Source organism: Pan paniscus, chromosome X (genome assembly GCF_029289425.2).
Source record: "Pan paniscus chromosome X, NHGRI_mPanPan1-v2.0_pri, whole genome shotgun sequence".
In the NCBI taxonomy this organism is placed as follows: domain Eukaryota; kingdom Metazoa; phylum Chordata; class Mammalia; order Primates; family Hominidae; genus Pan; species Pan paniscus.
Genome location: NC_073272.2, coordinates 58,546,011 through 58,573,197, shown reverse-complemented (window position 1 = coordinate 58,573,197; position 27,187 = coordinate 58,546,011). Strand labels below are relative to the sequence as shown.

The 27,187-nt window shown below is 39.8% G+C and overlaps 3 protein-coding genes across 16 annotated transcripts in view; 2 read left to right on the top strand and 1 right to left on the bottom strand.

The window, feature by feature from the left end:
* The window catches only part of LOC129395240 (uncharacterized), a 110,204-nt gene extending 86,780 nt beyond the window's left edge, over positions 1-23,424 (bottom strand). Inside the window, exons 1-2 of the mRNA XM_055106220.2 lie at positions 23,199-23,424; positions 18,110-18,283 (exon numbers count right to left, since the gene is read on the bottom strand). The gene's annotated coding sequence lies outside the window, so the exon portion shown is untranslated. The remainder of the gene's footprint in view (positions 1-18,109; positions 18,284-23,198) is intronic.
* Positions 2,057-9,833, top strand: LOC100991655 (spindlin-2). Of its 6 annotated transcripts, none has more exons than XM_034950243.3 (2): positions 2,057-8,223; positions 8,884-9,833. In XM_034950243.3, the coding sequence occupies exon 2, from the start codon at positions 8,886-8,888 to the stop codon at positions 9,660-9,662; it is 777 nt and encodes a 258-aa protein (XP_034806134.1). In that variant the 5' UTR covers positions 2,057-8,223; positions 8,884-8,885; the 3' UTR covers positions 9,663-9,833. The 6 variants fall into 6 exon arrangements, with proteins under 6 accessions (XP_034806134.1, XP_034806130.1, XP_034806129.1 ...); XM_034950239.3 differs by having other exon boundaries at positions 8,881-9,833; XM_034950238.3 differs by having other exon boundaries at positions 2,057-8,278.
* A 190-nt stretch (positions 23,425-23,614) lies between the features above and the next one.
* On the top strand, positions 23,615-25,484 carry LOC100991305 (spindlin-2). Of its 9 annotated transcripts, XM_063601940.1 has the most exons (3): positions 23,624-24,085; positions 24,532-24,761; positions 25,065-25,484. In XM_063601940.1, exons 1-3 carry the CDS (start codon positions 23,953-23,955, stop codon positions 25,311-25,313), a joined length of 612 nt encoding a protein of 203 aa, XP_063458010.1. In that variant the 5' UTR covers positions 23,624-23,952; the 3' UTR covers positions 25,314-25,484. The 9 variants fall into 9 exon arrangements, with proteins under 9 accessions (XP_034806115.2, XP_063458010.1, XP_014198952.3 ...); XM_034950224.2 differs by having other exon boundaries at positions 23,615-24,085; positions 24,535-25,484; XM_014343466.3 differs by having other exon boundaries at positions 24,532-25,484.
* Positions 25,485-27,187: the final 1,703 nt, after the last annotated feature.

Here is a 27,187-nt window from a genome sequence, read left to right as displayed (position 1 = left end):
AACTCAAACAAATTAGCAAGAAAAAACAAATAACCTCATCAAAAAGCGGGGTAAGGACATAAATACACAATTCTCAAAAGAAGATATACAAATGGCCAACAAACATAAAAAATGATCAACATCACCAATGATCAGGGAAATGTTAATCAAAACCACAATGTAATACCACCTTACCCCCCCAAAAGAATGGTCATAACCAAAAAATCAAAAACTAATAGATGCTGGCATGGATGTGGTGAAAAGGGAACACTTCTACACTGCTGGTGGGAATGTAAACTAGTACAACCACTAGAAAAAACAGTGTGGAGATTCCTTAGGGAACTAAAAGTAGAACTAACATTTGATCCAGCAATCCCACTACTGGGTACCTACCCAGAGAAAAAGTCATTATACAAAAAAGATATCTGCACATGCATGTTTATAGCAGCACAATTCGCAATTGCAAAAATGTGGAACCAGCCCAAATGTTCATCAATCAATGAGTGGATAAAGAAATTGTGGTGTGTGTGTGTGTGTGTGTATGCACACACATACATATACATACATATATATATATATATATATATATATATATATATATATATATATAGTGGAATACTACTCAGTCATAAAAAGGAATGAATTAACGGCATTTGCAGCAACCTGAATGGAATTGGAGACTATCATTCTAAGTGAAGTAACTCGGGAATAAAAAAACAAACATTGTATGTTCTCACTCATAAGTGGGAGCTAAGCTCTGAGGATATAAAGGCAGAAGAATGATACAACGGACTTTGGGAACACTTGGAAAGGATGAGAGGGAGGGCTGAGGGATAAACGACTGAAAATTGGGTTCAGTGTATACTGCTCGGGTGATACGTGCACCAAAATCTCACAAATCACCAATAAAGAACTTACTCATGTAACCAAATACCACCTGTTCCCCCAAAAACCAATGGAAATTTTAAAAATTATTAAAAAATAAAAAAGAATGAAGTGTGCTTACGAGATCCAGAAAATTGCCTCAAGTAGGGGAAAAAAAACCACAGAGTTACTTGCTTTACAGAGGATGTAGAGAGATCAGGGTAGAATGTTTATTCAAATAAATAATAACAAAAAGTGTTTCAAACCTCGAGAAAAAATATAAATATCCAAATACAAGAATGTTAAAGAACACCAAGAAGACTCAAACTAAGTAAGATGACTGCAAGGCATATAATAATCAAGCTCACAAAAGTCAAGGACAAATAAAGGATCCTAAAGTCGGCAAAAGAAAAAACCAAATAACATGTAAAGGACCTCTGACACATCTGTCAGCAGACTTCTTAGCAGAAACCTTACAAGCCAGTAAAGAACAGGATGACATATTGAAAGTGCAGAAGGAAAAAACTGAAAGCTGAGAATACTGCCAGCAAAGTTATCTTTAACTTGAGAATATCCAGCAAAGTGATCCTTAAAACATGAAGTACAGATAGACTTTCACAGAGAAAAGCTGATGAAATTCATCACCAGACCTGTCTTTCAAGTAATACTGCGTTCTTCAATCTGAAAGGAAATGACACAAAAAGGCAAGAAATCATCTGGAGATCTAAAACTCACTGATAAATGTAGACACATAGATAAATTTGGAATATTATAGTACTGTACTTGTATATAAACCACTTATATCTTTACTGTGAAGACTAAAAGACAAAGCTATCAAAAATAATAACAGGCTAGGCATGGTAGTTCATGCCTATAATCCCAGCATTTTGGGAAACCAAGATGGGTCAATCACCTGAGATCAGGAGTTCAAGACCAGCCCAGGCAACATGGAGAAACCCCCTGTCTACCAAAAATACAAAAAAATAGCTTAGCATGGTGGTGCATTCCTATGGTTCTAGCTACTCAGGAGGCTTAGGTAAAAGGATCACTTGAGCCTGGGGGGCAGAGGTTGCAGTGAACCAAGATTATGTCACTGTACTCCAACTTGGGTGATAGAGTGAGATCCTATCTCAATAATAATAATAATAATAATAATACGAGCAATTTTAAGAGACAGACAATATAAAAAGATATATAGAAACAACAAAAAGTCGTAAGGGGGGATGGAGTTAAAGTGTAGCATTTTTCAGTTTTCTCTTTTTTTCTCCACCATCGTCTGAGTTAAGTTGTCTTTAGTTTAAAACAATTCGTTAGAATAGTCTTGCAAGTCTCCTTGTATCCATGAAGCAAAAGCCTGTAACAAATATACAAAAAATATAAAGCAAGGAATTAAGATATACTACCAGAAAAAAATCACTTATACACAAAGAAGGACAGAAATAAAGAAAAAAAGGACTTAGAAAACAAGCAGGAAGCAAATAACACAATGAAAGTTGTAAGTCCTTACCTATCCATAATAATATTGGCAGTAAATGGAATAAATGATCTAATCAAAAGACCTAGAGTGGCTGAATGAATCAAAAACTAAGACCCAAAGTAGATTCTGTGTACAAGAAACTAATTTTACTGATAAAGACATACAACAGACCTAAAATTAAAGAATGGAAAAAAGATATTCTATGCAAATGGAAACCAAAATAGAGCAGGAATAACTATACTTATATCAGACAAAGTAGATGTCAAGCCAAAAACTGTAAAAAGAAACAAAGAAGGTCATTATATAATGATAAAGGGGTCAATACAGCAGAGGATATAATAATTGTAAATATATATGCATCCAGCACCAGTGCACAGAGATATATTTAAAAATATTAGTACAACTAAAGAGAGAGGTAGATCCCAAAACGATAACAAGTGTGGACTATAACACCCCACTTTCAACATGGTAAAGATCATCTAGACAAAAAAATTAACAAAGAAATGTCAGACTTAATCTGCACCATAAACTTGGAGGACCTCTTACACACTTACAAAACATTTCACCCAAAAGGAGCGGAATACACATTCTTCTCCTCAGCACATGGAACATTCTCCAAGACAGACCATATGTTAGGCCACAGAATAAATCTCAAAAATTTTTAAAATATTAAAATTATATCAAGTATCTTTTCTAACTACAATGGAATAAAACAATAGAAATAAATAACCAGAATTTGAAAACTATACAAATACATGAATATTAAACAACATGTTCCTGAATGACCAATGGGTCAAGGAAGAAATTAAGAAGGAAATTTTTAAAGTTTCTTGAAACAAATGAAAATGAAAGCACAACATACCAAAACCTACAGGACACAGCAAAAGCAATACTAAGAGGAAAGACTGTAGCAATAAATGCCTAAGTCAAAAAAGCATAAAAACTTCAAATAAACAACCTAAAAATGCACCTTAAAGAAGTAGAAAATTAAGAACAAATCAAACCTTGAGTTAGTAGAAGGAAAGAAATAATAAAAATCAGAGCAGAAATAAAATTGAAACTGAAAGACAATGCAAAAGATCAATTAAACAAAAAGCTGGCTTTTTGAAAACATGACAAAAATCTACAAACCTTCAGCTAGACTAAGAGAAGACTCAAATAAATAAAATGACAGATGAAAAATTAGACCGGGGTGTGGGGGGCAAGGGGAGGGAGAGCATTAGGACAAATAGCTAATGCATGTGGAACTTAAAACCTAGATGATGGGTTGACAGGTGCAGCAAACCACCATGACACACATATACCTATGTAACAAACCTACACGTTCTTCAGTTGTATCCTAGAACTTAAAGTAACATTAAAAAAAAAGAAAAAGAAAAATGAGACATTATAAGTAATAACACAGAAAATAAAAAAATTGTTACAGATGATTAAGAGCAGTGCCAATAAATTTAAAAACCTAGAAGAAATGGGTAAATTCCTAGACACATACAACCTACCAAGATTGAACCATAAAGAAATAGAAAACCTGAACGGACCAATAATAGGTAATGAGATAGCAATGGTAATAAAATATCTCCCATCAATGAAAAGCCCATGATCTTGTGGCTGCACTGCTGAATTCTACCAAAAATTTAAGGAAGAACTAATACAAATCCTACTCAAACCATTCCAAAAAATCAAATAGGAGGGAATGCTTCCAAACTCATTCTTGGAAGGCCAGCCTTATTCAGATACCATAACCAAAGACACCCCAAAAAAGAACATTATAGGCCAATATTACCAATAAATATACATGCAAAAATCCTCAACAAAATACTAGCAAACTGAATCCAACAACAAATTTCAAAGATCATTCACATGATCAAGTAGGATTAATCTTAGGGATGCAATGATGGTTCAACATACACAAATCAATAAACGTGATATATCACATAAATAGAATAAAGTACCAAAACCATATGGGCATTTCAATAGATGCCAAAAAAACATTCAATGAAATTTAACATCGTTTCATGAAAAAAACTCTCAACAAAATGGATATAGAAGGAGCATATCTCAAAAGAATAAAGGTCATATATGACAAACACAGCTAGCATTATATGAAATGGGAAAAAACCTGAAAGCCTTTTGTCTATGACCTGGAACAAGACAAAATGACTGCTTTTACCACACACAAAAAAATTAGTTTCATGGGGTACATGTGTGGGCTTTTTACATAAATACACTGCATAATGCTGGGGTTTGGGCTTCTACTGAACCCATCACCCAAATAGCTAACATAGTACTCGATAGGCAGTTTTTCAATCATTCATCTCTTCCTCCCTCTTTTTGGAAATCCTAGTGTCTATTATTTATATCTTTATGCCCATATGCACCCACTTTTTGCCTCCCGTTTATAAGTGAGAACATGCAGCATTTGATTTTCTGTTTCTGCATTCATTCACGTAGGATAATAGCCTTCAGCTGCATCGCTGATGCTGAAAAGGGCATGATTTTATTTTCTGTGGCTGTGTAGTATTCCATGGTGCTTTCACCACTTTTTTTTTTTTTTTTTTTTTTTTTTTTTTATGAGACGGGGTCTCGCTCTGTCGCCCAGGCTGGATGGAGTGCAGTGGCACGAGCTCGGCTCACTGCAAGCTCTGCTTCCCGGGTTCACGCCATTCTCCTGCCTCAGCCTCCCGAGTAGCTGGGACTACAGGCACCTGCCACCACGCCAGGTTAATTTTTCTATTTTTTTTTTTTTTTTTTTTTTTTGGTAGAGATGGGGTTTCACTGTGTTAGCCAGCTTTCACCACTTTTATTCAACATAGTACTGGAAATTCTAACAAGAGCAATTAGGTAAGAGAAAGAAACAACACCCAAATTGGGAAGGAAGAAGTTAAATTCTCTTTATTTGCAGATAATATGATTTTATATTTAGAAAAAATCTAAAGATTCCACCAAAAACGAACTGTAACTAAGAAACTGATTTTATTTATAAAACCAACATACAAAAATCAGTAGCACAAATGCCAACTGTGTAAAAAAAGAAATCAAGAAAGCAATCCTTTTTACAATGACTACAAAATATAAAATACCTAGAAATAAACTAAACCAAAGAAATGAAAGATGTCTGCAATAAAAATTATAAAACATTGATAAAAAATAAAGACAACACAAAAATAGAAAAATATCCATGTTCATGAGTTGGACTAATTAATATTGTTAAAATGTCCATACTACTCCAAGTTATCTACATATACATAAACTCAATCTCTGTCAAAACACCAAAGACATTCTTTATGGAAACAGAAAATAAACAGTCCTAAAATTCATATGGAGCTACAAAAGGATCAGAATGGCCAAAGCAATCCTGAAGAAAAAGAACTAAGCTGGAGCATCAAATTACCTGACTTCAAATTATACTATAAACCTATGGGGACAGGCGTGGTGGCTCACACTTGTAATCCCAGCACTTTGGGAGGCCAAGGCGGGCGGATCACGAGGTCAGGAGATCGAGACCATCCTGGCTAACATGCTGAAACCCCGTCTCTACTAAAAATACAAAAAAATTAGCTGGGCGTGGTGGCGGGCACCTGTGGTTCCAGCTACTCGGGAGGCTGAGGCAGGAGAATGGCGTGAACCCAGGAGGAGGAGCTCGCAGTGAGCCAAGATTGCACCACTGCACTCCAGCTGAGCAAGACTCCGTCTCAAAAAACAAACAAACAAACAAACAAAAAACCTGTGGTAACCAAAACAGCATGGTACTGGCATATGAATAGACACCACAAAATAGAGAACTCATAAATAAATCTATGCATTTATAGTCAACTTATTTTCAAAAAAGGAGCCAAGAACACACACTATAGAAAGGACACTCTCTGTTATAAATGTTGTTGGGAAAACTGGGTATCCATACACAGAAGAATGAAACTAGACATATCTATCTCTCACCATATACAACACTCAAATCAAAATGGATTAAAGATATAAATCTAAGACCTGAAATTGTGAAGCTACTAGAAGAAAACTTTGGGAAAAAGCTTCAGGACATTGGTCTGAGCAACGATTTCTTGAGTAGGACCTCAAAGCACAGGCAATCAAAGGAAAAATGGGCAAGTGAAATCACATCAGCTAAAAAGCTTCTGCACAGCAAAGGAAACAATCATAAAATGAAGAGACAACCTAGGTAACAAGAGAAAATATTTGCAAAGTATTCAACTGACGGGATTAATAATAAAAATATGTAAGAAATTCCAACAACTCAATAGTAAAAAATCAAATAATCTGATTTAAAAATGGGCAAAAGAGCTGAGTAGACATTTCTCAAACTAAGACGCACAAATGGACAACAGATATATACAAAGTATTCTAAATCGCTAATCATCAGGTAATTGTATATCAAAATAGCAATGAGATATCATCTTACCCCAGTTAAAATGGCTATTATCAAAAAGACAGAAAATAAAAACTGTTGGTAAGGAAGTGAAGAAAGAGGTATCCTTGTAAATTGCTCGTGGGGATATAAATTAGCATAGCCATTATGAAAAACAGCGTGGTAGTTCCTCCAAAAACTAAAACTACAAATTCCCTAAGATCCAGCAATCTCACTATTGGGTATATATCCAAAAGAAAGGAAATCAGCATATCAATGAGCTATCTGCACTCACATATTTATTTGCAGCACTGATCACAATAGACAAGATATGGAATCAACTTAACTGTCCATCAATAAATAAATGGATAAAAAATGTGATATATATAAAATAAAATATTATTCCACCATAGATTAAGATTAACCTAACACCTATTTAACTTTTCAGATGTTAGCCAACATATTGTTTTCATTGTACACCCATTTGGTTTGTTGTCCTACAACATGTAACTGAAAACATCTTACTTGATATAGCAATCTAATATTGTTGATTATTTTCAGAATTATAGGATACTGTGAAAAACTGTAACTCACAAAAAAACACACAAAAATTAAAAATGACTTCACTTTATGCGAAATAGATAAGGTTTCTTAAGTATTGTAATCACATTCAAAAATAACTCTTTAAGCTTAAAATAAGCCAATACTTCTTCAAAGCAAGGTCTCCAAATCTAAAATATGCCTACATAATGCTTTGGAGAAACACTTAATATATGTATTCGTGAGTGTGTATGCATATATAGAGAATTATATCTGTGAGTTATGTGATTGGATAGAGGTGTGTATTTGGAATTAAGAATCTATGGATAGGAATTTCTGGAACTGTACACAGAATTCATAGTTTTATATATGTGCATGTGCTTGGAGATATATATATATATATACACATTTGCATATGGTCGTAAAGGATTCATGTCTCCATAAATGTATACACATGGTATTTCTATGTTAATTTGTATGTTTCCAAAGAATGTGAGAAATGTCTGAAAGATGGAAAACAGATGGAGCAAGAGAGCTGAGGGGAGGGGCTAGAGAGCTTGAAGGATCCAGCCAGCAGAGACAGGAAGAGAGAAAAGGCCACCTACAGGTTCCACTGTTGTGAATTGTGGAAAGGGAAGGAGGAGCCCAGGAGGGGCCCCAAGAAAAGAAAGGCAGATCTGCTCTGTGATTAGAATGGAAGACATCACTACTAAGAGGAAACTAACACTGTAGTCTTGTGCAGAAAAAGGGCAGAGACTACAGCAACTGCATCAGGGACTGGTGGCAGCCCAAAGTGGCTGAGGGGTGGCCGCCACCAACAGGGAGGTAGACGGCCAGCGAGCGAAGCGCTGGGGACACCGCTGCAGTGCTCTTTGCCTGTCTCGCCGCGCTCCTACACACGCTCCTCATCTATGGATCCTACCCTCCCCGCTCTTGCAAGCACTCACTCAGCGAGTCGCCTGTTGACCCTCCTTCGCCACAGGCTCACAGCAGAGGCAGCAGCGAGGTATCCGATTTGGGCACGTGAGGCCCGCGATCCCCGGCGGTGGACGCCAGGCAGGGCAAGGCCATTAGTGGGCGCCAGAATGGAGAGGGGGATGGGAAGGAATCCAGCAGGAGACATGGGGTGGAGGTGGGCGCCAGGCAAGGGTGGGGTGGGGGAGTGCGGTGGACGACAGGGAAAGGGGGTAGGAATAGGAGCCAGACAAGGATTTGAAGGTGAGCGCCAGGAAGCAAGGGAGGTAGGTAACAGGGAAGTGGTTAGGATAGGCAGTGGGGGTTACAGACAGCACCAGGGGCACTCAGGGCAGGAGGGTAGTGGGTGCTGGTCAAGGCCGCTTTGCAGGGGATTGGGAGTGGATGCTAGTGGCAGTAAAGGGTAAAGGGAGGGCAGTGGGCTCTGAGCTAGGAGGAGGTGGCCCAGCCACTTCTGCAGAGTTCCTAACCCCAGACAGCTCTACTGCACCACCCCAGCCCTTCCCCACAGCCCAAAGGAACTTAAGAGGGAGAGCACTGCGGGCATGCAGCCAGGATTTCCAGCATTGCTTCCAGGCTCCTAGGGGAAACTTAGGCACTAGTGCAGACTACATCCAGACATGGCTATAGGGAAAAGTTTGCCTTGTGGCACACTGGGTGTGTCTCTCTATCCTCTCTCCTCCCCCAGCAGGCATGAAGACCCCCAACGCACAGGAAGCCGAAGGGCAACAAACCAGGGCAGCTGCAGGACGGGCCACTGGGTCTGCAAACATGACAAAGAAAAAAGTCTCCCAAAAGAAGCAGAGAGGCAGACCTTCATCCCAGCCCCGCAGGAACATCGTGGGCTGCAGAATTTCTCATGCATGGAAGGAAGGAGATGAGCCCATCATGCAGTGGAAAGGAACCGTTCTGGATCAGGTGCCTATAAATCCCTCTCTTTATCTGGTGAAATATGATGGAATTGACTGTGTCTATGGATTGGAACTTCACAGAGATGAAAGGGTTTTGTCTCTTAAAATTCTTTCTGACAGGGTGGCATCATCTCACATTAGTGATGCCAACCTTGCAAATACCATAATTGGCAAAGCAGTGGAACACATGTTTGAGGGAGAGCATGGTTCTAAGGATGAATGGAGGGGGATGGTCTTAGCTCAAGCACCTATCATGAAAGCCTGGTTTTATATTACCTATGAGAAAGATCCTGTCTTGTACATGTACCAGCTTCTAGATGATTATAAGGAAGGTGACCTCCGCATCATGCCAGAATCCAGTGAGTCTCCTCCAACAGAGAGGGAGCCAGGAGGAGTTGTAGATGGCCTAATAGGTAAGCATGTGGAATATACCAAAGAAGATGGCTCCAAAAGGATCGGCATGGTCATTCACCAAGTGGAAGCCAAACCCTCTGTGTATTTCATCAAGTTTGATGATGATTTCCATATCTATGTCTACGATTTGGTGAAAAAGTCCTAACTGTTAGGGTAAAATTTGGCACATGTGTGGAAACAAATGTATAATCTGTAGACATGCAAAAAATGTTGCCTTTCAGTGTACTGAAAGCTTATGGAATCCCTGATAACTAAACATCTTTGCCAGCATTAACTGTTGTTTTGCTCTAAAAAATACAAATTTGTGTATACATGACATGCTGTGTGTAAGCCCTTTGTCTTGTTGAAAAGTTTGGGTGTGTTTGGTAGATGGGGCATGGAAGGAACGAACAGCTGTCAATTTCGGCTGTGAATAAAGTTCAGCTAGAATCATAATCACTCATTTAAAAATGGCACTGGATTTAGCTGGTCTGGTCTGGAGGGGGCAGGGGAAGGAACAAGAGATTGGCTGTCTTGGGGAGAGAGGAGGAGGTGACTGCTTAGGAAGAGGTGGAAAAGGGCCAGAAAGGGAGGGGCTCCTTGGGGGAGGGGATGACCTATGAGAAGGAAACATCCAACTCAGAAGGAAGACTAACAGAGGGAGAGTGAGATCTTGGGGCTTAGAGGAAAATAGAATAAACTGAGTAGAGAGGAACACAAAGAAGCTTACAAGAGGGTCCAGAGTAAGGTGGAGAAGGATCAACCTGACAGGGATCTGGGGAGAGGCTAAAGGATACACAAAGGAAGAGGCTATGTGGGTTAGGGTGTTGGAGGGATTAGAAGAGGGCCACTGAGGAAGGAGGAATTCAAAGAAGAAAGACTGACAGAGGGAGTGAGAATACAGGAAAAGAGTTGTGGGGTATGGGGCCCATGAGAGATCAGAAGGCCCAGGAAAATGTTGGACTTCTGGTAGTGTCCACATTGCTCTTCCTGGCTCTATGCACAAAGGAAGTGGCAACTGTCAAAGATGCCAGATGCATTGGAGGTTCACTAGAAGAGCATGTTGACAGGAATGACTCAGTCAAGTTAATCAGGAGCCAAGTTTATGCCCATAAGGCTTTTCCTGTTTCAGGGAGTTAATGACACACTTGTCCAGCAGAAACCCAATGCTCAGCCTAAACACGCTAACATGGTGCCCCACATGTGCTGGGCTGTGGGCTGCCTCCTCACATTTGTCCTGTGCTAGATAAACAATCTTGGTAGAGGATGGGTTAGTGGGGCTCTCAGAACTTAAGAGATGTCCCATCTTGCATTTGGAAAGTCCTTTATCCAGAAAAAATGAAATCTTACTGAACTCAGGTACAGCAGTCTCATCACTCCTATTCCTTCTGCTGGAATGTTTGTTTTCTATCTAGAGATGAGGGGCATCAGCGGACTGAGCCTAGTGTTTCTCTCGAGGGTATGGGGAGTACTTGCCTGTCCATGCTTCTTTTAGCAGCTGCCTGAAACCATAGGTGGCTCCGACCAACGATCCACTAAAAGAGACCTGCTGTCCCAAGAAGCCACATTCTGGTTAGACCTTCCCCACAAAGCTGGTGTCTGCAGACCCCTCACAGGCACCTGTTGGCCAGTCTTGCCTACCCCAGCTCACAGAGACCTGTGATGGAATTCTGGTCAGCTCTTTGTTTCCAGGTGAGGCAGATGCCATGGGGCAGTTGGGCTGGGGGTTTTGACTTGGTATAACTAACTCATTCAGCTGTATAATGTCACAAAAAAGGGTCAAGGCTGGTGGGGAGAGGGAGCAGCAACCCACAAAAAGTCCCTCAGAACTATGGTGTCTGATGCAAAGATAGATCTGTGTCTTTCTCTTTCTCCCCTCCTTGCCTTTCCCCAGTCTTTCTCCTATAGCCCATCTGAAAACCCGCCCACTAGTTTCTGCAACTTCACCCTTCACTAAACTATACCTCTGACACCAAAGAAAGAGTGCTGGTGACGCCCTGCTGCCCAGGTTACCCTAACTCCATGCATAGTGGGAGATGCAAGGAGCTTCCAGGAGTTGAAAGAAGGTGGTAAATAGAGTTTATTCTCTCCACCCAACATGGCCTGAGGCTGACTGCCTCAAGAATTACACAAGGCAAGCCTACTTCACCGTAGCAGGGATTAATTTTCTTGTATACATCACACAATTCAGTCCAACAAATACCAGCTGGCTGCCCAGGGACCAATCTCAGACAGCTGCCAGTTTTTTTTCATCTTTGTGTTTTCATTATTTTCTATTTTTAATTAGGTACTTTAGACACTTGAGAGATTTCACACGATGAAAATTTATGTCTCTGGTATCTCCTGAAATTGAAACAGAATGACAACAACAACAAAAACAAAAACGTGAGGATTAGGGCCCTCATTCCAAAAAGGATACATGCAGCTGGGCCTTAGGTAGGTCTCAGTCCAGTTTAGACTCCGAATACCCTCTCCAGTTGGCCACACTCCCAGCTGGCCTGCTTCACTCTAATAAAAGGCACAGTCATTCCCTGGAAGTGTTTGCACTTGTAACTGGGGCCACACCCTGGAAAAACTGCCCCTTTGACTTGCTTTGATCCCATTTGCTTTTTAATTTACTTGTTTTATCTTTACCCCACAAATACTTACTTCAGGTGGGCTCTCTGCCAGGCACTCTTCTAGGCACAGATACTGATGATGTAATAATGAATGAAAGAAGCAAACTAAAATTCTTACCCTCGTGGAGGTTTCATTTTAGTGTGGGGGACAGACAGTAGCCAAAATAAATAAGCAATTATAATGTATTTTCATAGTGTCTAGTGTTAAATAGAAAAACATAAAGCAAGGAATTGGGATAGAAAATTTCAGGAGGGAAGCTGAAACTAGATAGATAAGGTGTCCAGGGAAGGCCTCACTGAGAACTTGGCTTTTGAGTCTCCCCTGAAGGCAATGGGAGAACTGACCCTATAGCTGTCTGGGGAAGGAGCATTCCAGATGGAGGGACAGCACGTGCTGAGGCCCCAAGACAGGTTTAGGCCTGGCATGTTTGAGGAGCAAGGAGGATGTTATCATGACTGGAGCTGAGTGAACAAGGCAGAGAAAAGCAAAAGGTGGTTTCAGAGAGGTAATGGGGATGAGGGAGAGGCAGCTTATAGCCCTGTAGGTTTCAAAATGCAATTTGGCTTTTACACTGTATGTGATGGAAAGCCATCCACGTATTAATAGTGGAGGGGAGACAAGGTTTCTCTTAGTTTTACAGGATCACTCTGACAACTTGCAGAATAGTTTTTATTCGTATATGATGAATAAAGGGAGAATAATTAGTAGGCTATTCCAATTATGTAAGTAACAGATAATGGTGGTGATTTCACCATCCTGGTGGTAGTAGACGTGGTGAAAATTAGTTGGATCTGGCTGTTTTCAGGTACACGCTGCATGTTTTCCTATTTGATAACGCTGTGCAGTGGAAGATAAATATGAGTCAAGGACTACACCACGTTTTCTGGTCTTCTTTTGAAGATTTTCTTAAGAGAAAACAATTCCCAGTGAAAACCATAGATGACAGAGTTGGGCTCTATACTCAACGCCTAGATTGGGTATAGAATACTAATGAAGTGATCTCTAGAAAATGAGAAACTGACCCAGAAATTCACTGATAAATGGTTGTTATCGGCCTCCCCGCTCTGGATAACTCTCATAGCCATTATATCGGAAACCACTGATATGTTATTTTGGCAATGGGCCAACAGGTACCCCAAAGGGAGTTTGTCACTGATTTAAAACCGTTAGTGAAAAATTTAATGTACGGCTGTTCAAAAGTTCTTAGTATTCAGACAGAGCTTAAACCTGTATTCTGTTTGGATAAAGGACAGATGTTTATACTTCAGTAGATTTGTTCAAAATTCATTACGTATATCACGTCCCATTTCCCGTTCCCCAAGCCCATGTGATATTATTGGCCCTGAGGATACATGAGTTAAAATGTAAGAGAGTTTCATATTAATGATCAGTGATGGGATCACACTCACACAATTAATCAGTCTTGGTCTGTGCACTCATCACAGTTAAAGAGATATGGTCAGAATCCTCCAACTCTTTTCTTTAGGTCACTACTGGACATAGAAGTTGACACTGTGGAATTCAAAAGTTTTTCTTTCCTCTCAGAGATTACAGTACATTCCCTAATAACTCATTTCCTATATTTATTTTTGGTAAGTAATGATTGGTTCAAGCATATCTGTAATATTTTTGCTTTCTCTTTCAGATTGAAATTGTACCACATCTCAAGATAACTTTACAGTTATGTTACAGTTAATGGCTCAGAGGACTAAGAATGAAAAGTCTTCTTTACTCTTTGCAAGTTTGTAACCATTTGAGAGAACAGCACCATAATGACACAACTGGAAGTCAAAATATCCCCTTTGTATTTAATAAAAGCTGAACTGGAGGACATGGCTAGATAGGGGGCTTCAAGGACTTCCTAATATTTCACCCAAACACAAGCATAACTGGATAACTATGGACATCTCTGGTATGGCCATAAAGCTTATCCTGTGTTTGAGAATGAATTAGAGTGCCTATTCTGTCCAAAAGAAATAGACCCAAGAGATAAACGGTTTTTCACATGTCCAACTCCTCTCACACTCACCAATTAGAAAAGTCTTTGAGAGATATGCAGCCAGGGGAATTAGTGTGCTATTTGGCAAATGCTATACACAGTACTTCATAGAAACAAAATGGAATTTTTTAATTTTATGCAGTTAATATGTTGTACAATATACCTGAGAATAATTTGCAATGTATTGTAGTTAGAGGTTAGATATTTTCAGTGTGGCTTTAATGTCCTTTTAAAAATCAATTTTGGAGGCATCTGAGATAAACTATGAGCTGCTGAGCTCGCTTGTTTAAATAAGTAATAGCACATATTAAAGAGGGGCCTCACAAAGTGAGAGCATGATTCCATTGACTCCCCTAAAATCTTCTTGCCTCTGTCTTGAAGGAAGTAAACTATACCACTGATTGACCACAGGAGTGGCTAAGTAAAACCACTAGTTTAAAAGACACTAAACAGTGGGCACATGAAAACTCTTTCACTAAAAATCACTAAACTTTAAAATGTTGAATAAAATATGACAGACCTCCTTTTAAATGTATAGCTGAGCTTTTAATAGTGTGAGGGAAGTCCACAGGGATCAACAATTAAGAGAGAACTGCAAACAACAGTAGTAAGCACATAACCTGATGCTTTGGCAACATGGAAGGAGAGGGGTGCTGTCTCAGTAACTAAAGGATTTTAAAAAGAAGATAAGGCCTTAAGTTCGATAAATTTGACTGTTGGAAACTAAAATCTTCTCACCTGCCTTTCAACTCTCCATACAATAGCCCGAAATATCTTTTAAAAATGTAAACCAGATTATGCCACCCTCCTGCTTAGAATGCTCCAAAGGCTTCTTATTGCAGATGATATACAAAACAATCTTCATGCCTTATTCTGCATGTGCTAGATCATGCATTCTCAAACAGGATGATATTGCCCCCAAAAGGGGGAAATATGATTGTTGGTGTGAGAGGTGGAATGATATGAAGTTTTACAATGATTTGTGTCCTCCAAAGCTCAACTGTATTTGATAAAATCTTATACTTTAGAACTTAAATCACTCTTGTTTTCTTGGATATTACAGAAGCATTGCCATTGAGCTCATGGAAGATACATGAAATGTATGCAAGACCAGCACTACAAAATCATAGCAAATAGATGACTTTGATTGTAGGACTTTTCAATCTATTGCTCATTCTTGAAGTCATATGTCAAGAAGTGGCCTTTGTGTACCTACTGGCTGCCACTGACTGACTATGTTTGATCCTCGGTGTCTTGTGTGTGACTTGGGCTTTGAAAATTAAATAAATATAGTTAATATTTAACTTTACAGAAGTTATTTAACCCATCATTATTTATGTCAAGTACTAAAAAGAAAAAATGATAATGTATCAATATCTAGCTGCTAGTTACAACTGATTTTGTCATATGAAGGAAAAGTGAAAAGTTAAATTCACAAAAATAACTTTGAAGAAATTAATTTAATGTTTTCCATTGTTTCACCTTTGCTAGAAAAATGTTGTGAATAATTTTTTAAATGTGATTACATTACTATTATGTATTTACATAAATTGCCAATTTGCATACATAATTTGACTCATTATAATTTATGTAAGTAAATAAATTCCATTAAAAGTCACTTAGCAAATACAGTTATACAGTTAAGTTAGATATTGCTAGCTTTCTAATTTTTAATTTAACTACTACCTTCAAATTTTATTCATACTTCATCCTGCATACAGGTTGATTATGTATAAAGTACAGATATACATGCATTTATTGACTAGATCATACAGTACATCATTGGTATTCAAATTTCATGAGGGGACAATTAGGAAAAAGAAAAAAATCCTTATAAAGTCATCTAGTGGGGAGGGGACAATAATGAAATAAGAATGAAGAAGCAGTGCTCTATCTGATCTCACTCTTTTCTGATTCAAATATGGTCTCTGTTTTCACTATATATTACAGCCATACTAACATTTTTCTATTCTCAAAGGCAAGAAGCTTGTTTCCACTTCAAAGTCTTTATGCTAGAGTTATTTCTTACTCCCAGAGCTTTTCATAACTTTTCATAACTGGTTGCTTCTCATATTCAGGTCTTAACTCAAATATCACCTGTTCAGAGATTCTCTCCTTCTACCCCATAACCTTGGTTTTTCTTGCTCTGCAGTACTTATCACTCTGTGAACTTGTCTTTTAGATTGTTTCTTTATTTTCTGTCTTACTCCACTAGAATATAAACTTTGAATGCAGGAATCTTGTCTATCTAATTCATTCTAGTACTGTAGTGCTAGGAAAGGGTCTGGAACATAGGAGACACTCTATAAATACTTGTTTAGTAAGTGAATTATTGCATGACAATTTTATATTTTCAAATAACCTATTATAAATCCCCTTTGCATTTGTTGGTCCTTTTTCCTGTATTGCCAGTTTTCTTTCCTATTGTTTTATTTTTTCACAAAACTTAGACATAGGTTTTGCTATATAGTCTACTAATTTTCTGTTTTTTCACTTCATCAGTCTCTGCATATTTTAGTTATTTCCTTTAAGTTTCCATGGCTATCTATAATGATAATTTCTAGCTAATTTTTAAGGGAAATAGTCATTACTATACATTTGTCTTTGAATAGAGTGCTGGCTGTAACTGGCACATTTTAATATGTTGTGTCCTCATTGCTATCATTTCTCAAGTTCTCTGTTGTTAATTTTTAAAATTTTTCTTTTTGATTCAATAACTTCGTGGAAGATTGCTAAAAATTTATGAATACTGGGGGAAGGCCAGACAAAGCACATATATATTCTTAAATAAAAGAGAGTCTTCTTTATCTGGAAAGGTTCTTTTACATCAGCACGGGTAACGTTAAGAAGGAAGAATATGGCAACATTGAGAAAAGACAAAGATACCTACCTCATCAGCAAAATAGGCACCATCAACCCTCAAAATAGATGGAATGAGAAATGTCACAATTGGATTGCATTCACTTGTTATCACAGCATTGTTTGAAGTAGCAAAAATAGCTGGGGGAAAATCTTGAATGTCTATCAATACCAGAACTTTTGAATACATTGTGTTTATGTATCATTTGAAATATTATACAATTATAAAGAAGATGTTTTAGAAATATATATAGATGTGTCATTGCACGCAAATGTAAAGAGTATGATCCCACTTACGTTAAAAAGTGAGAAGGACTTCCAAATTCCTATATTTACGTTTATATTTATATATTGTTGTAATAACATAGAAAATGGTTTGGAAGAATACATACCAGGGATTTAACATTGGTTAAGTGTGATTGAAGGTGGAACGTGAGAACACTGGGACATCCTGAGAGGTGGCAAGGAGAAAAAGGAAATGAGATAGAGAAAGGTCTATTTCATTCATTATAGATCTTTTCATTGTCATAAAGATTGCAGTAAACCATACTAATTTTTGGTAATTTTGAAAGATGGCCTTAACTAATATTAATGCATGACATTTAAAAAATAAGTGATTAGAATGTTATTTTTTATTCTCATAAGATTGAATATCAGAATCACCTCCTTAAGACAAAGAAATCTAAAGTATATGGAAAATAGATGTGAGGTGGAGAGACTGGAGTCCGGAAGCCTACCTCTTCCTATGAGGAAAATATAAGAGGCTCATCACTTTGTTGACAGCATTTATTTAGGGAGTTATTTGCTAATCCTGGTATATTTTTTCTTATAGTGCAAATTAGAATGATGCCTTTTTACCTCATGCTTGTTTTTTAGATAGCTCCTTATTCCTTATCTGCAACTGAATACTGGATTTTTTAAGTCTGGAAATAAGGTCCCATTTCCTGATATGGGAGCTGGTTGTACGAATGAGTGCCCGAGAATGTATTGTTTCATATAACTTAAAAGTATAACGGTATTGTCTAGGGATACTATATCATTTAAGTCTGGGAACGCTAAGCCATTTAAGATGCCTTCAACTGCAAGTAACAGAAAACCCAGAATCAAATTGCTTTAACTATAAAGAAATTTGTTACCTCATAACTTGGAGTCAGAAGTAGGACTCCAGGGATGGTATGATCAGCAGCTAAACGATAAGATCAAAGTGCACGGAGTATTCATATTCTCTCTTCTTCCATCTTCATTACATAAGTATTGCCCTCAGGATGATTACAGATATTCCAAAGGTCATATAAAGATATAGCATCATCCTAAAAAAGAAAAGGTAACATTATTTCCTGCTTCTCTTTCTTAAGAGTAAAGATTTTTTTTTCAGAAGTCTTCCAGCAGACATACTATGATGCTTAATTGACCAGGATTAGATCACATGCCCAGTGCCAAATCAATCACTTGCAGGAAGAATGGCATCACCATGACTAGCTTAGACTAACCTTTTAAAGTGAGATGAATATTCAAAAGTCAGTCAGTGGCCATGACCACCTACATGTACAAAATGTGTCACTAGGACAGTCTCCCTCTTTTTGCATAGCCTGGCTCCATTCTCTTCTTTGGGGTGCCTTCATTCTCAGTCTATTGATGATAGTAAGATGAATACAGCAGCTTAATCCTCATATCCTTTCAGGTTCACTCTCCTCCAACGGAAATTGCCTCATGCATAGCAGTTTGAGTCTCATTGGCTCTGACTAGGTTGAATGCTTATTCCTAAACTAATCATTGTAACAGTAATTCCATACTCTGAAAAGTCAGGCTTATGTTGTTCCCAAGAGGAAAACTGTGGCACTATTACCAGAAGAATGGTGATAAGATGCTAGGCTGCAGTATCAATTGATGCCTATTACAGTTAAATATATTTTGCAGCTCAGCATCTATATAAACCTTTCTAGCCATACATACATGTCCAAAGATCTCTCTAATTTTTACTTTGGCCAACTACTGATAGAGTATGAATTGTTGTCTATTTGGAAAATATCTTTGCAAGAATAACTGCTACCTTAACTTTTTAGACAACAGATTAGTTAATGATTGTTTTTGAACTTCAAATAAATTGAATAGAATAATGTGTGCCCCTTTGTTGTCTGGCCTCTTTTTTCAACATATTTCAGAGATTCATTTATGTTTTTGCATGTAGTTGTAGCTTGAACATTCTCACTACTGCATGACATTCCAATGTATGAATATACCCCAACATATACAATATACTGTTGATGGAAATGTAGGTGTTTTGTAGTTTGAAGTCATTACAAATAGTTAAACACATTTTTTTCTTTTTCAAACCACTACTGAGGTATGATTTACATACACAAAGCTGTACCTATTTAATGTATACAACCTAATGATGAACACATGCATTTTATAATAAAAAATAGGGTTTGAGATTTCAGTAATAGGAGACTAAACAATTCAAAACAACTTTCCCTAAAATCTGAACAAATTAACTAAATCTGAACAAATATAGTAAAAAAGAAAATCCGCTCTCAATGGCATCTAAAAGCTGAGAAATACGAAATAATTACCTAGCTGAGATAGGAGGACAACAGGTCCAAGAGGCAAACAGGGCATTTGGTGGATGTTTTTCTACTGGCAAAGTTTACCCATTCTAGAGGGAACCACTGAAAGACTTCGATGCTCAGCAGAACTTGTGACTGCTTGTTAAATACATGAATACAGAATCTGGAGTTCAGAACCTTGGTAACCCCCCAACCCCTTACTTTTCATTGAAATTCCAGGGTTGAAATCTTAGGAGTAACAGTTAACCACAGCTTTAAAAAAGCCCTCACTGAGCTTCATCCCTGGGACGCAAGGCTGGTTCAACATATGCAAATCAATACACGTAATCCAGCACACAAACAGAACCGAAGACAAAAACCACATGATTATCTCAACAGATGCAGAAAAAGCCTCTGACAAAATTCAACAGCACTTCGTGCTAAAAACTCTCAATAAATTAGGTATTGATGGGACGTGTCTCAAAATAATAAGAGCTATTTATGACAAACCCACAGTCAATATTATACTGAATGGGCAAAAACTGGAAGCATTCCCGTTGAAAACTGGCACAAGACAGGGATGCCCTCTCTCACCACTTCTATTCAACACAGTGTTGGAAGTTCTGGCCAAGGCAATCAGGAAAGAGAAAGAAATAAAGTGTATTCAATTAGGAAAAGAGGAAGTCAAATTGTGCCTGTTTGCAGATGACATGATTGTATATCTAGAAAACCTCATCATCTCAGCCCAAAATCTCTTTAAGCTGATAAGCAACTTCAGCCAAGTCTCAGGATACAAAATCAATGTGCAAAAATCACAAGCATTCTTATACATCAATAACAGACAAACAGGGAGCCAAATCATGAGTGAACTCCCATTCACAACTGCTTCAAAGAGAATAAAATACCTAGGAATCCAACTTACACGGGATGTGAAGGGCCTCTTCAAGGAGAACTACAAACCACTGCTCAACGAAATAAAAGAGGATACAAACAAATGGAAGAACATTCCATGCTCACGGGTAGGAAGAATCAATATTGTGAAAATGGCCATACTGCCCAAGGTAATTTATAGATTCAATGCGTTCCCCATTAAGCTACCAATGACATTCTTCACAGAATTGGAAAAAACTGCTTTAAAGTTCATATGAAACAAAAAAAGAGCCTGCATTGCCAAGTCAAACCTAAGCCAAAAGAACAAAGCTGGAGGCATCACGCTACCTGACTTCAAACTATACTACAAGGCTACAGTAACCAAAACAGCATGGTACTGGTACCAAAACAGAGATATAGACCAATGGAACAGAACAGAGCCCTCAGAAATAACACCACACATCTACAACTATCTGATCTTTGACAAACCTGACAAAAACAAGCAATGGGGAAAGGATTCCCTATTTAATAAATGGTGCTGGGAAAACTGGCTAGCCATATGTAGAAAGCTGAAACTGGATCCCTTCCTTACACCTTATACAAAAATTAATATAAGATGGATTAAAGACTTAAACGTTAGACCTAAAACCATAAAAACCCTAGAAGAAAACCTAGGCAATATCATTCAGGACATAGGCATGGGCAAGGACTTCATGTCTAAAACACCAAAAGCAATGGCAACAAAAGCCAAAATTGACAAATGGGATCTAATTAAACTAAAGAGCTTCTGCACAGCAAAAGAAACTACCATCAGAGTGAACAGGCAACCTACAGAATGGGAGAAAGTTTTTGCAATCTACTCACCTGACAAAGGGCTAATATCCAGAATCTACAATGAACTCCAACAAATTTACAAGAAAAAAACAAACAACCCCATCAAAAAGTGGGCAAAGGATATGAACAGACACTTCTCAAAAGAAGACATTTATGCAGCCCACAGACACATGAATAAATGCTCTTCATCACTGGCCATCAGAGAAATGCAAATCAAAACCACAATGAGATACCATCTCACACCTGCTAGAATGGTGATCATTAAGAAGTCAGGAAACAACAGGTGCTGGAGAGGATGTAGAGAAATAGGAACACTTTTACACTGTTGGTGGGACTGTAAACTAGTTCAACCATTGTGGAAGTCAGCGTGGCGATTCCTCAGGGATCTAGAATTAGAAATACCATTTGACCGAGCCATCCCATTACTGGGTATATACCCAAAGGATTATAAGTCATGCTGCTATAAAGACACATGCACACATACGTTTATTGCGGCACTATTCACAATAGCAAAGACTTGGAACCAACCCAAATGTCCAACAATGATAGACTGGATTAAGAAAATGTGGCACATATACACCATGGAATACTATGCAGCCATAAAAAATGATGAGTTCGTGTCCTTTGTAGGGACATGGATGAAGCTGGAAACCATCATTCTCAGCAAACTATCGCAAGGACAAAAAACCAAACACCGCATGTTCTCACTCATAGGTGGGAATTGAACAATGAGAACACATGGACACAGGAAGGGGAACATCACACACTGGGGCCTCTTGTGAGGTGGGGGTAGGGGAGAGGGATAGCATTAGGAGATATACCTAATGTAAATGAGGAGTTAATGGGTGCAGCACACCAACATGGCACACGTATGCACATGTAACTAACCTGCACATTGTGCACATGTACCCTAGAACTTAAAATATAATTTAAAAAAATAAAAATGAAAATAAAAAAAAGCCCTCACTGAAACTACAACATATCTGCAAATTGCTTTCCATAAAAATTGTATAAACTTTCACTTGCATCAGCACTAGATATGAAGCTTTTTCATGATCAATGACATTAAGTAATATTTTAATGTTCTTTCATACTTTGACTGTTGAATCAAGATTATTATTACTTCTATTTTTCCTTGTAGATGTTATTTTATTAAGTGTAGTTGTTCTGTTAACATCCGACTCATCCCCTCATTCAAATACCATAAGTATCTGAATAAGAAAGATACCATTAAGCATTGTTTTGTTTACAGAGTTTTTGGTTGGTTCATTTGCTTTCTGTTCAATTTTATTTTGCTGCTTTTTACCTTTTAATAAATCAAATATTGATACTGGTACAACATTAGTATACAACCTTTCTCAAAATATTTAAATAATTATTTCAACATTCCTTAAAGAATACCCAACGTTTCTCCACTGATTTATAAAACTATAACTTTAATTATTTCTTATAAAGTTATTCTTTTGCAAAGCTTTCTATTCCGATACATAGATCTGATTACTGGTTATTGTGGAAATATTATGTCAAATGTCCATTACTGGGAGAAAAGCCAAATTATAAATCACTTTAAAATTGAGTTTTACGGACCAAGTGCAAGATATGTAACAGATGCTCAATAAATATTTGTTGAATGAAAAAATCGATTAGAAAACATCTAATTTCCTGGAAAAATTAATAGACATGAATTGCAGATAAAAAACAAATCCCAGTTTTGCAAAAGTTTAGGAAAAAGGAAAAAAAACTATGAGCATTAATATTTTGCTGTGAGGCCCTCAAAAATGAGAGATGGGACTGCAGTTGATGATTTTCCTCTTAATATTAATTTCCTAAAATGTAGATAGTGTTCACATTGTACATGCAATTATCTTGCAATAAAGAAAAGGAAAAAAAAATCCCTCAAAAACAAAAACAAAAAAGCCAGGAAATATCAGTCAGCAAAAATTAGGTAGAGACTGGGTCAAAATGGCAGACTTACCATAGTGAATTTCTCTGTTCCAACTCCAAATCCTTTCAAAAAGAGGAAAGACATATTTACGTGTAAAGAATAAATCCATAAGGGCATGGGACGGGGCAGGGGCAGGGGTGGGCGCGGGGGTGGGCGCGGGGCGGCAGCAAGGCGAATTCCAAGAAGATGGAAAGCAGGACAGGCGGACTAAGAAGGTGGAGGTGGGAACCAAGTGGCCCTGATACGGGTGAGGAAGGGGCCACAGGGTTCCGAGGACGACTGTGGCACGAACTACTCCGGATTTGGAAAGAGGCGGAGTCAGAGCCTATAGCTCCGCTGGGGCTACAGGCTGTGGGGTGGGCGTGGGAGCCTGGTGGAGAGGAGAGCCGGGTGTTTGACAGGAAGAGGAGGCCTTTCTCTGGGCAGGAAGCTGCGCTACGGAAAGAGGGAGGAGACTGCCGCGGCGACAGCAGGGACTGGTGGAATCCCGATGTGGCTGAGGGGCCCCCACCGCCAGCAGGGAGGCGGAGGGCTAGCGAGCCAAGCGGTGGGGACGCCGCTGCCTTCCTCTTTGCCTGCCTTGCCGCCCTCCTAGACACGCTCCTCATCTACGGATCCTACCCTCCCAGCTCTTGCAAGCATTCACTCGGCCGGTCGCCTGCTGACCCTCCTTCGCCACAGGCTCGTAGCGGAGGCAGCAGCGAGGTGTCCGATTTGGGCACGTGAGGCCCGCGATCCCCGGCGGTGGACGCCAGGCAGGGCAAGGCCATTAGTGGGCGCCAGAATGGAGAGGGGGATGGGAAGGAATCCAGCAGGAGACATGGGGTGGAGGTGGGCGCCAGGCAAGGGTGGGGTGGGGGAGTGCGGTGGACGACAGGGAACGGGGGTAGGAACGGGAGCCAGACAAGGATTTGAAGGTGAGCGCCGGGAAGCAAGGGCGGTGGGTACCAGGGAAGTGGTTAGGGTAGGCAGGGGGTGTTGTGGACAGCAGCTGGGACGCTCAGGGAAGGAGGGCAGTGGGTGCCGGTCAAGGCCTCTTTGCCAGGGGATTGGAAGTGGACGCCAGTGGTAGCAAGGGGTTCCGGGAGGGCAGTGGGCTCTGAGCTAGGAGGAGGTGGCCCAGCCACTTCTGCAGAGTTCCTAACCCCAGACAGCTCTACTGCACCACCCCAGCCCTTCCCCACAGCCCAAAGGAACTTAAGAGGGAGAGCACTGCGGGCATGCAGCCAGGATTTCCAGCATTGCTTCCAGGCTCCTAGGGGAAACTTAGGCACTAGCGCAGACTACATCCAGACATGGCTATAGGGAAAAGTTTGCCTTGTGGCACACTGGGTGTGTCTCTCTATCCTCTCTCCTCCCCCAGCAGGCATGAAGACCCCCAACGCACAGGAAGCCGAAGGGCAACAAACCAGGGCAGCTGCAGGACGGGCCACTGGGTCTGCAAACATGACAAAGAAAAAAGTCTCCCAAAAGAAGCAGAGAGGCAGACCTTCATCCCAGCCCCGCAGGAACATCGTGGGCTGCAGAATTTCTCATGGATGGAAGGAAGGAGATGAGCCCATCACGCAGTGGAAAGGAACCGTTCTGGATCAGGTGCCTATAAATCCCTCTCTTTATCTGGTGAAATATGATGGAATTGACTGTGTCTATGGACTGGAACTTCACAGAGATGAAAGGGTTTTGTCTCTTAAAATTCTTTCTGACAGGGTGGCATCATCTCACATTAGTGATGCCAACCTTGCAAATACCATAATTGGCAAAGCAGTGGAACACATGTTTGAGGGAGAGCATGGTTCTAAGGATGAATGGAGGGGGATGGTCTTAGCTCAAGCACCTATCATGAAAGCCTGGTTTTATATTACCTATGAGAAAGATCCTGTCTTGTACATGTACCAGCTTCTAGATGATTATAAGGAAGGTGACCTCCGCATCATGCCAGAATCCAGTGAGTCTCCTCCAACAGAGAGGGAGCCAGGAGGAGTTGTAGATGGCCTAATAGGTAAGCATGTGGAATATACCAAAGAAGATGGCTCCAAAAGGATCGGCATGGTCATTCACCAAGTGGAAGCCAAACCCTCTGTGTATTTCATCAAGTTTGATGATGATTTCCATATCTATGTCTACGATTTGGTGAAAAAGTCCTAACTGTTAGGGTAAAATTTGGCACATGTGTGGAAACAAATGTGTAATTTGTAGACATGCAAAAAATGTTGCCTTTCAGTGTATTGAAAGCTTATGGAATCCCTGATAACTAAACATCTTTGCCAGCATTAACTGTTGTTTTGCTCTAAAAAATACAAACTTGTGTGTACATGACATGCTGTGTGTAAGCCCTTTGTCTTGTTGAAAAGATCGGGTGTGTTTGGTGAATGGGGCATGAAAAGAAGGAACAGCTGTCAGAGAGCTTGTGGCTTAGAGGAAAATACACAGAATAAATTGAGTAGAGAGGAACACAAAGAACCTTAGAAGAGGTCCAGAGTAAAGAGGAGAAGGATCAACCTGACAGGGTCTGTGGAGAGGATAAAGGATACTCAATGGAAGAGGCTATGGGGGTTAGAGTGTTGGAGAGGTTAGAAGAAGAGGGCCACTGAGGAAGAAGGAGTTCAAAGAAGAAAGACTGACAGAGGGATTGGGAATACAGGAAAAGAGTTGTGGGGTGTGGGGCCCATGAGAGATCGGAAGGCCCAGGAAAATGTTGGACTTCTGGTAGTGTCCACATTGCTCTTCCTGGCTCTATGCACAAAGGAAGTGGCATCTGTCAAAGATGCCAGATACATTGGAGGTTCCCTAGAAGGGCATTCTGACAAAGATGACTCAGTAAGGTTAATCAGGAGGAAAGTTTATACCCGTAAGGCTTTTCCTGTTTCAGGGAGTTCAGGACGCTCCTACCCAGCAGAACCCCAACCCTCAGCCTGAACACACTAACACGGTGCCCCACATGTGCTGGGCTGCGGGCTGCCTCCTCACATTTGTCCTGCGCTAGATAAACAATCTTGGTAGAGGATGGGTTAGTGGGTCAGAACTTAAGAGATGTGCCATCTTGCATTTGGAAAGTACATTATCCAGAAAAAAATGGAACCTTACTGAACTCAGGAACAGCAGTCTCATCACACCGGTTCCTTCTGCTGGAATGTTTGTTTTCTATCTAGAGACGAGGGGCATCAGAAGATTGAGCCTAGTGTTACTCTCCAGGTTATGGGGAGTTCCTGACTGTCCACGCTTCTTTCAGCAGCTGCCTGAAACCACAGGTGGTTCCGACAAATAATCCACTAAAAGAGGCCTGCTGTCCCAAGAAGCCACATTCTGGTTAGACCTTCCCCACAAAGCTGGTGTCTGCAGACCCCTCACAGGCACCTGTTGGCCAGTCTTGCCTACCCCAGCTCACAGAGACCTGTGATGGAATTCTGGTCAGCTCTTTGTTTCCAGGTGAGGCAGATGCCATGGGGCAGTTGGGCTGGGAGTTGTGACTTGGTATAACTAACTCATTCAGCTGTATAATGTCACAAAAAAGGGTCAAGGCTGGTGGGGAGAGGGAGCAGCAACCCACAAAAAGTCCCTCAGAACTATGGTGTCTGATGCAAAGATAGATCTGTGTCTTTCTCTTCCTCCCCTCCTTGCCTTTCCCAAGTCTTTCTCCTGTAGCCCATCTGAAAACCCTGTCACTGCTTTCTGCAACCACACCGTTCACTAAATTATACCTCTGACCCCAAGAAAGAGTGCTGGTGACTCCCTGCTGCCCAGGTTACCCTAACTCCATGCATAGTGGGAGATGCAAGGAGCTGCCAGGAGTTGAAAGAAGGTGGTAAATAGAGTTTATTCTCTCCACCCAACATGGCCTGAGGCTGACTGCCTCAAGAATTACACAAGGCAAGCCTACCTCACCGTAGCAAGGATTAATTTTCTTGTGTACATCACACAATTTCGTCCAACAAAATCCAGCAAGGTGCCCAGGAACCAATCTCAGACAGCTGCCAGGTTTTTTTCATCTTTGTGTTTTTATTGTTTTCTATTTTTAATTA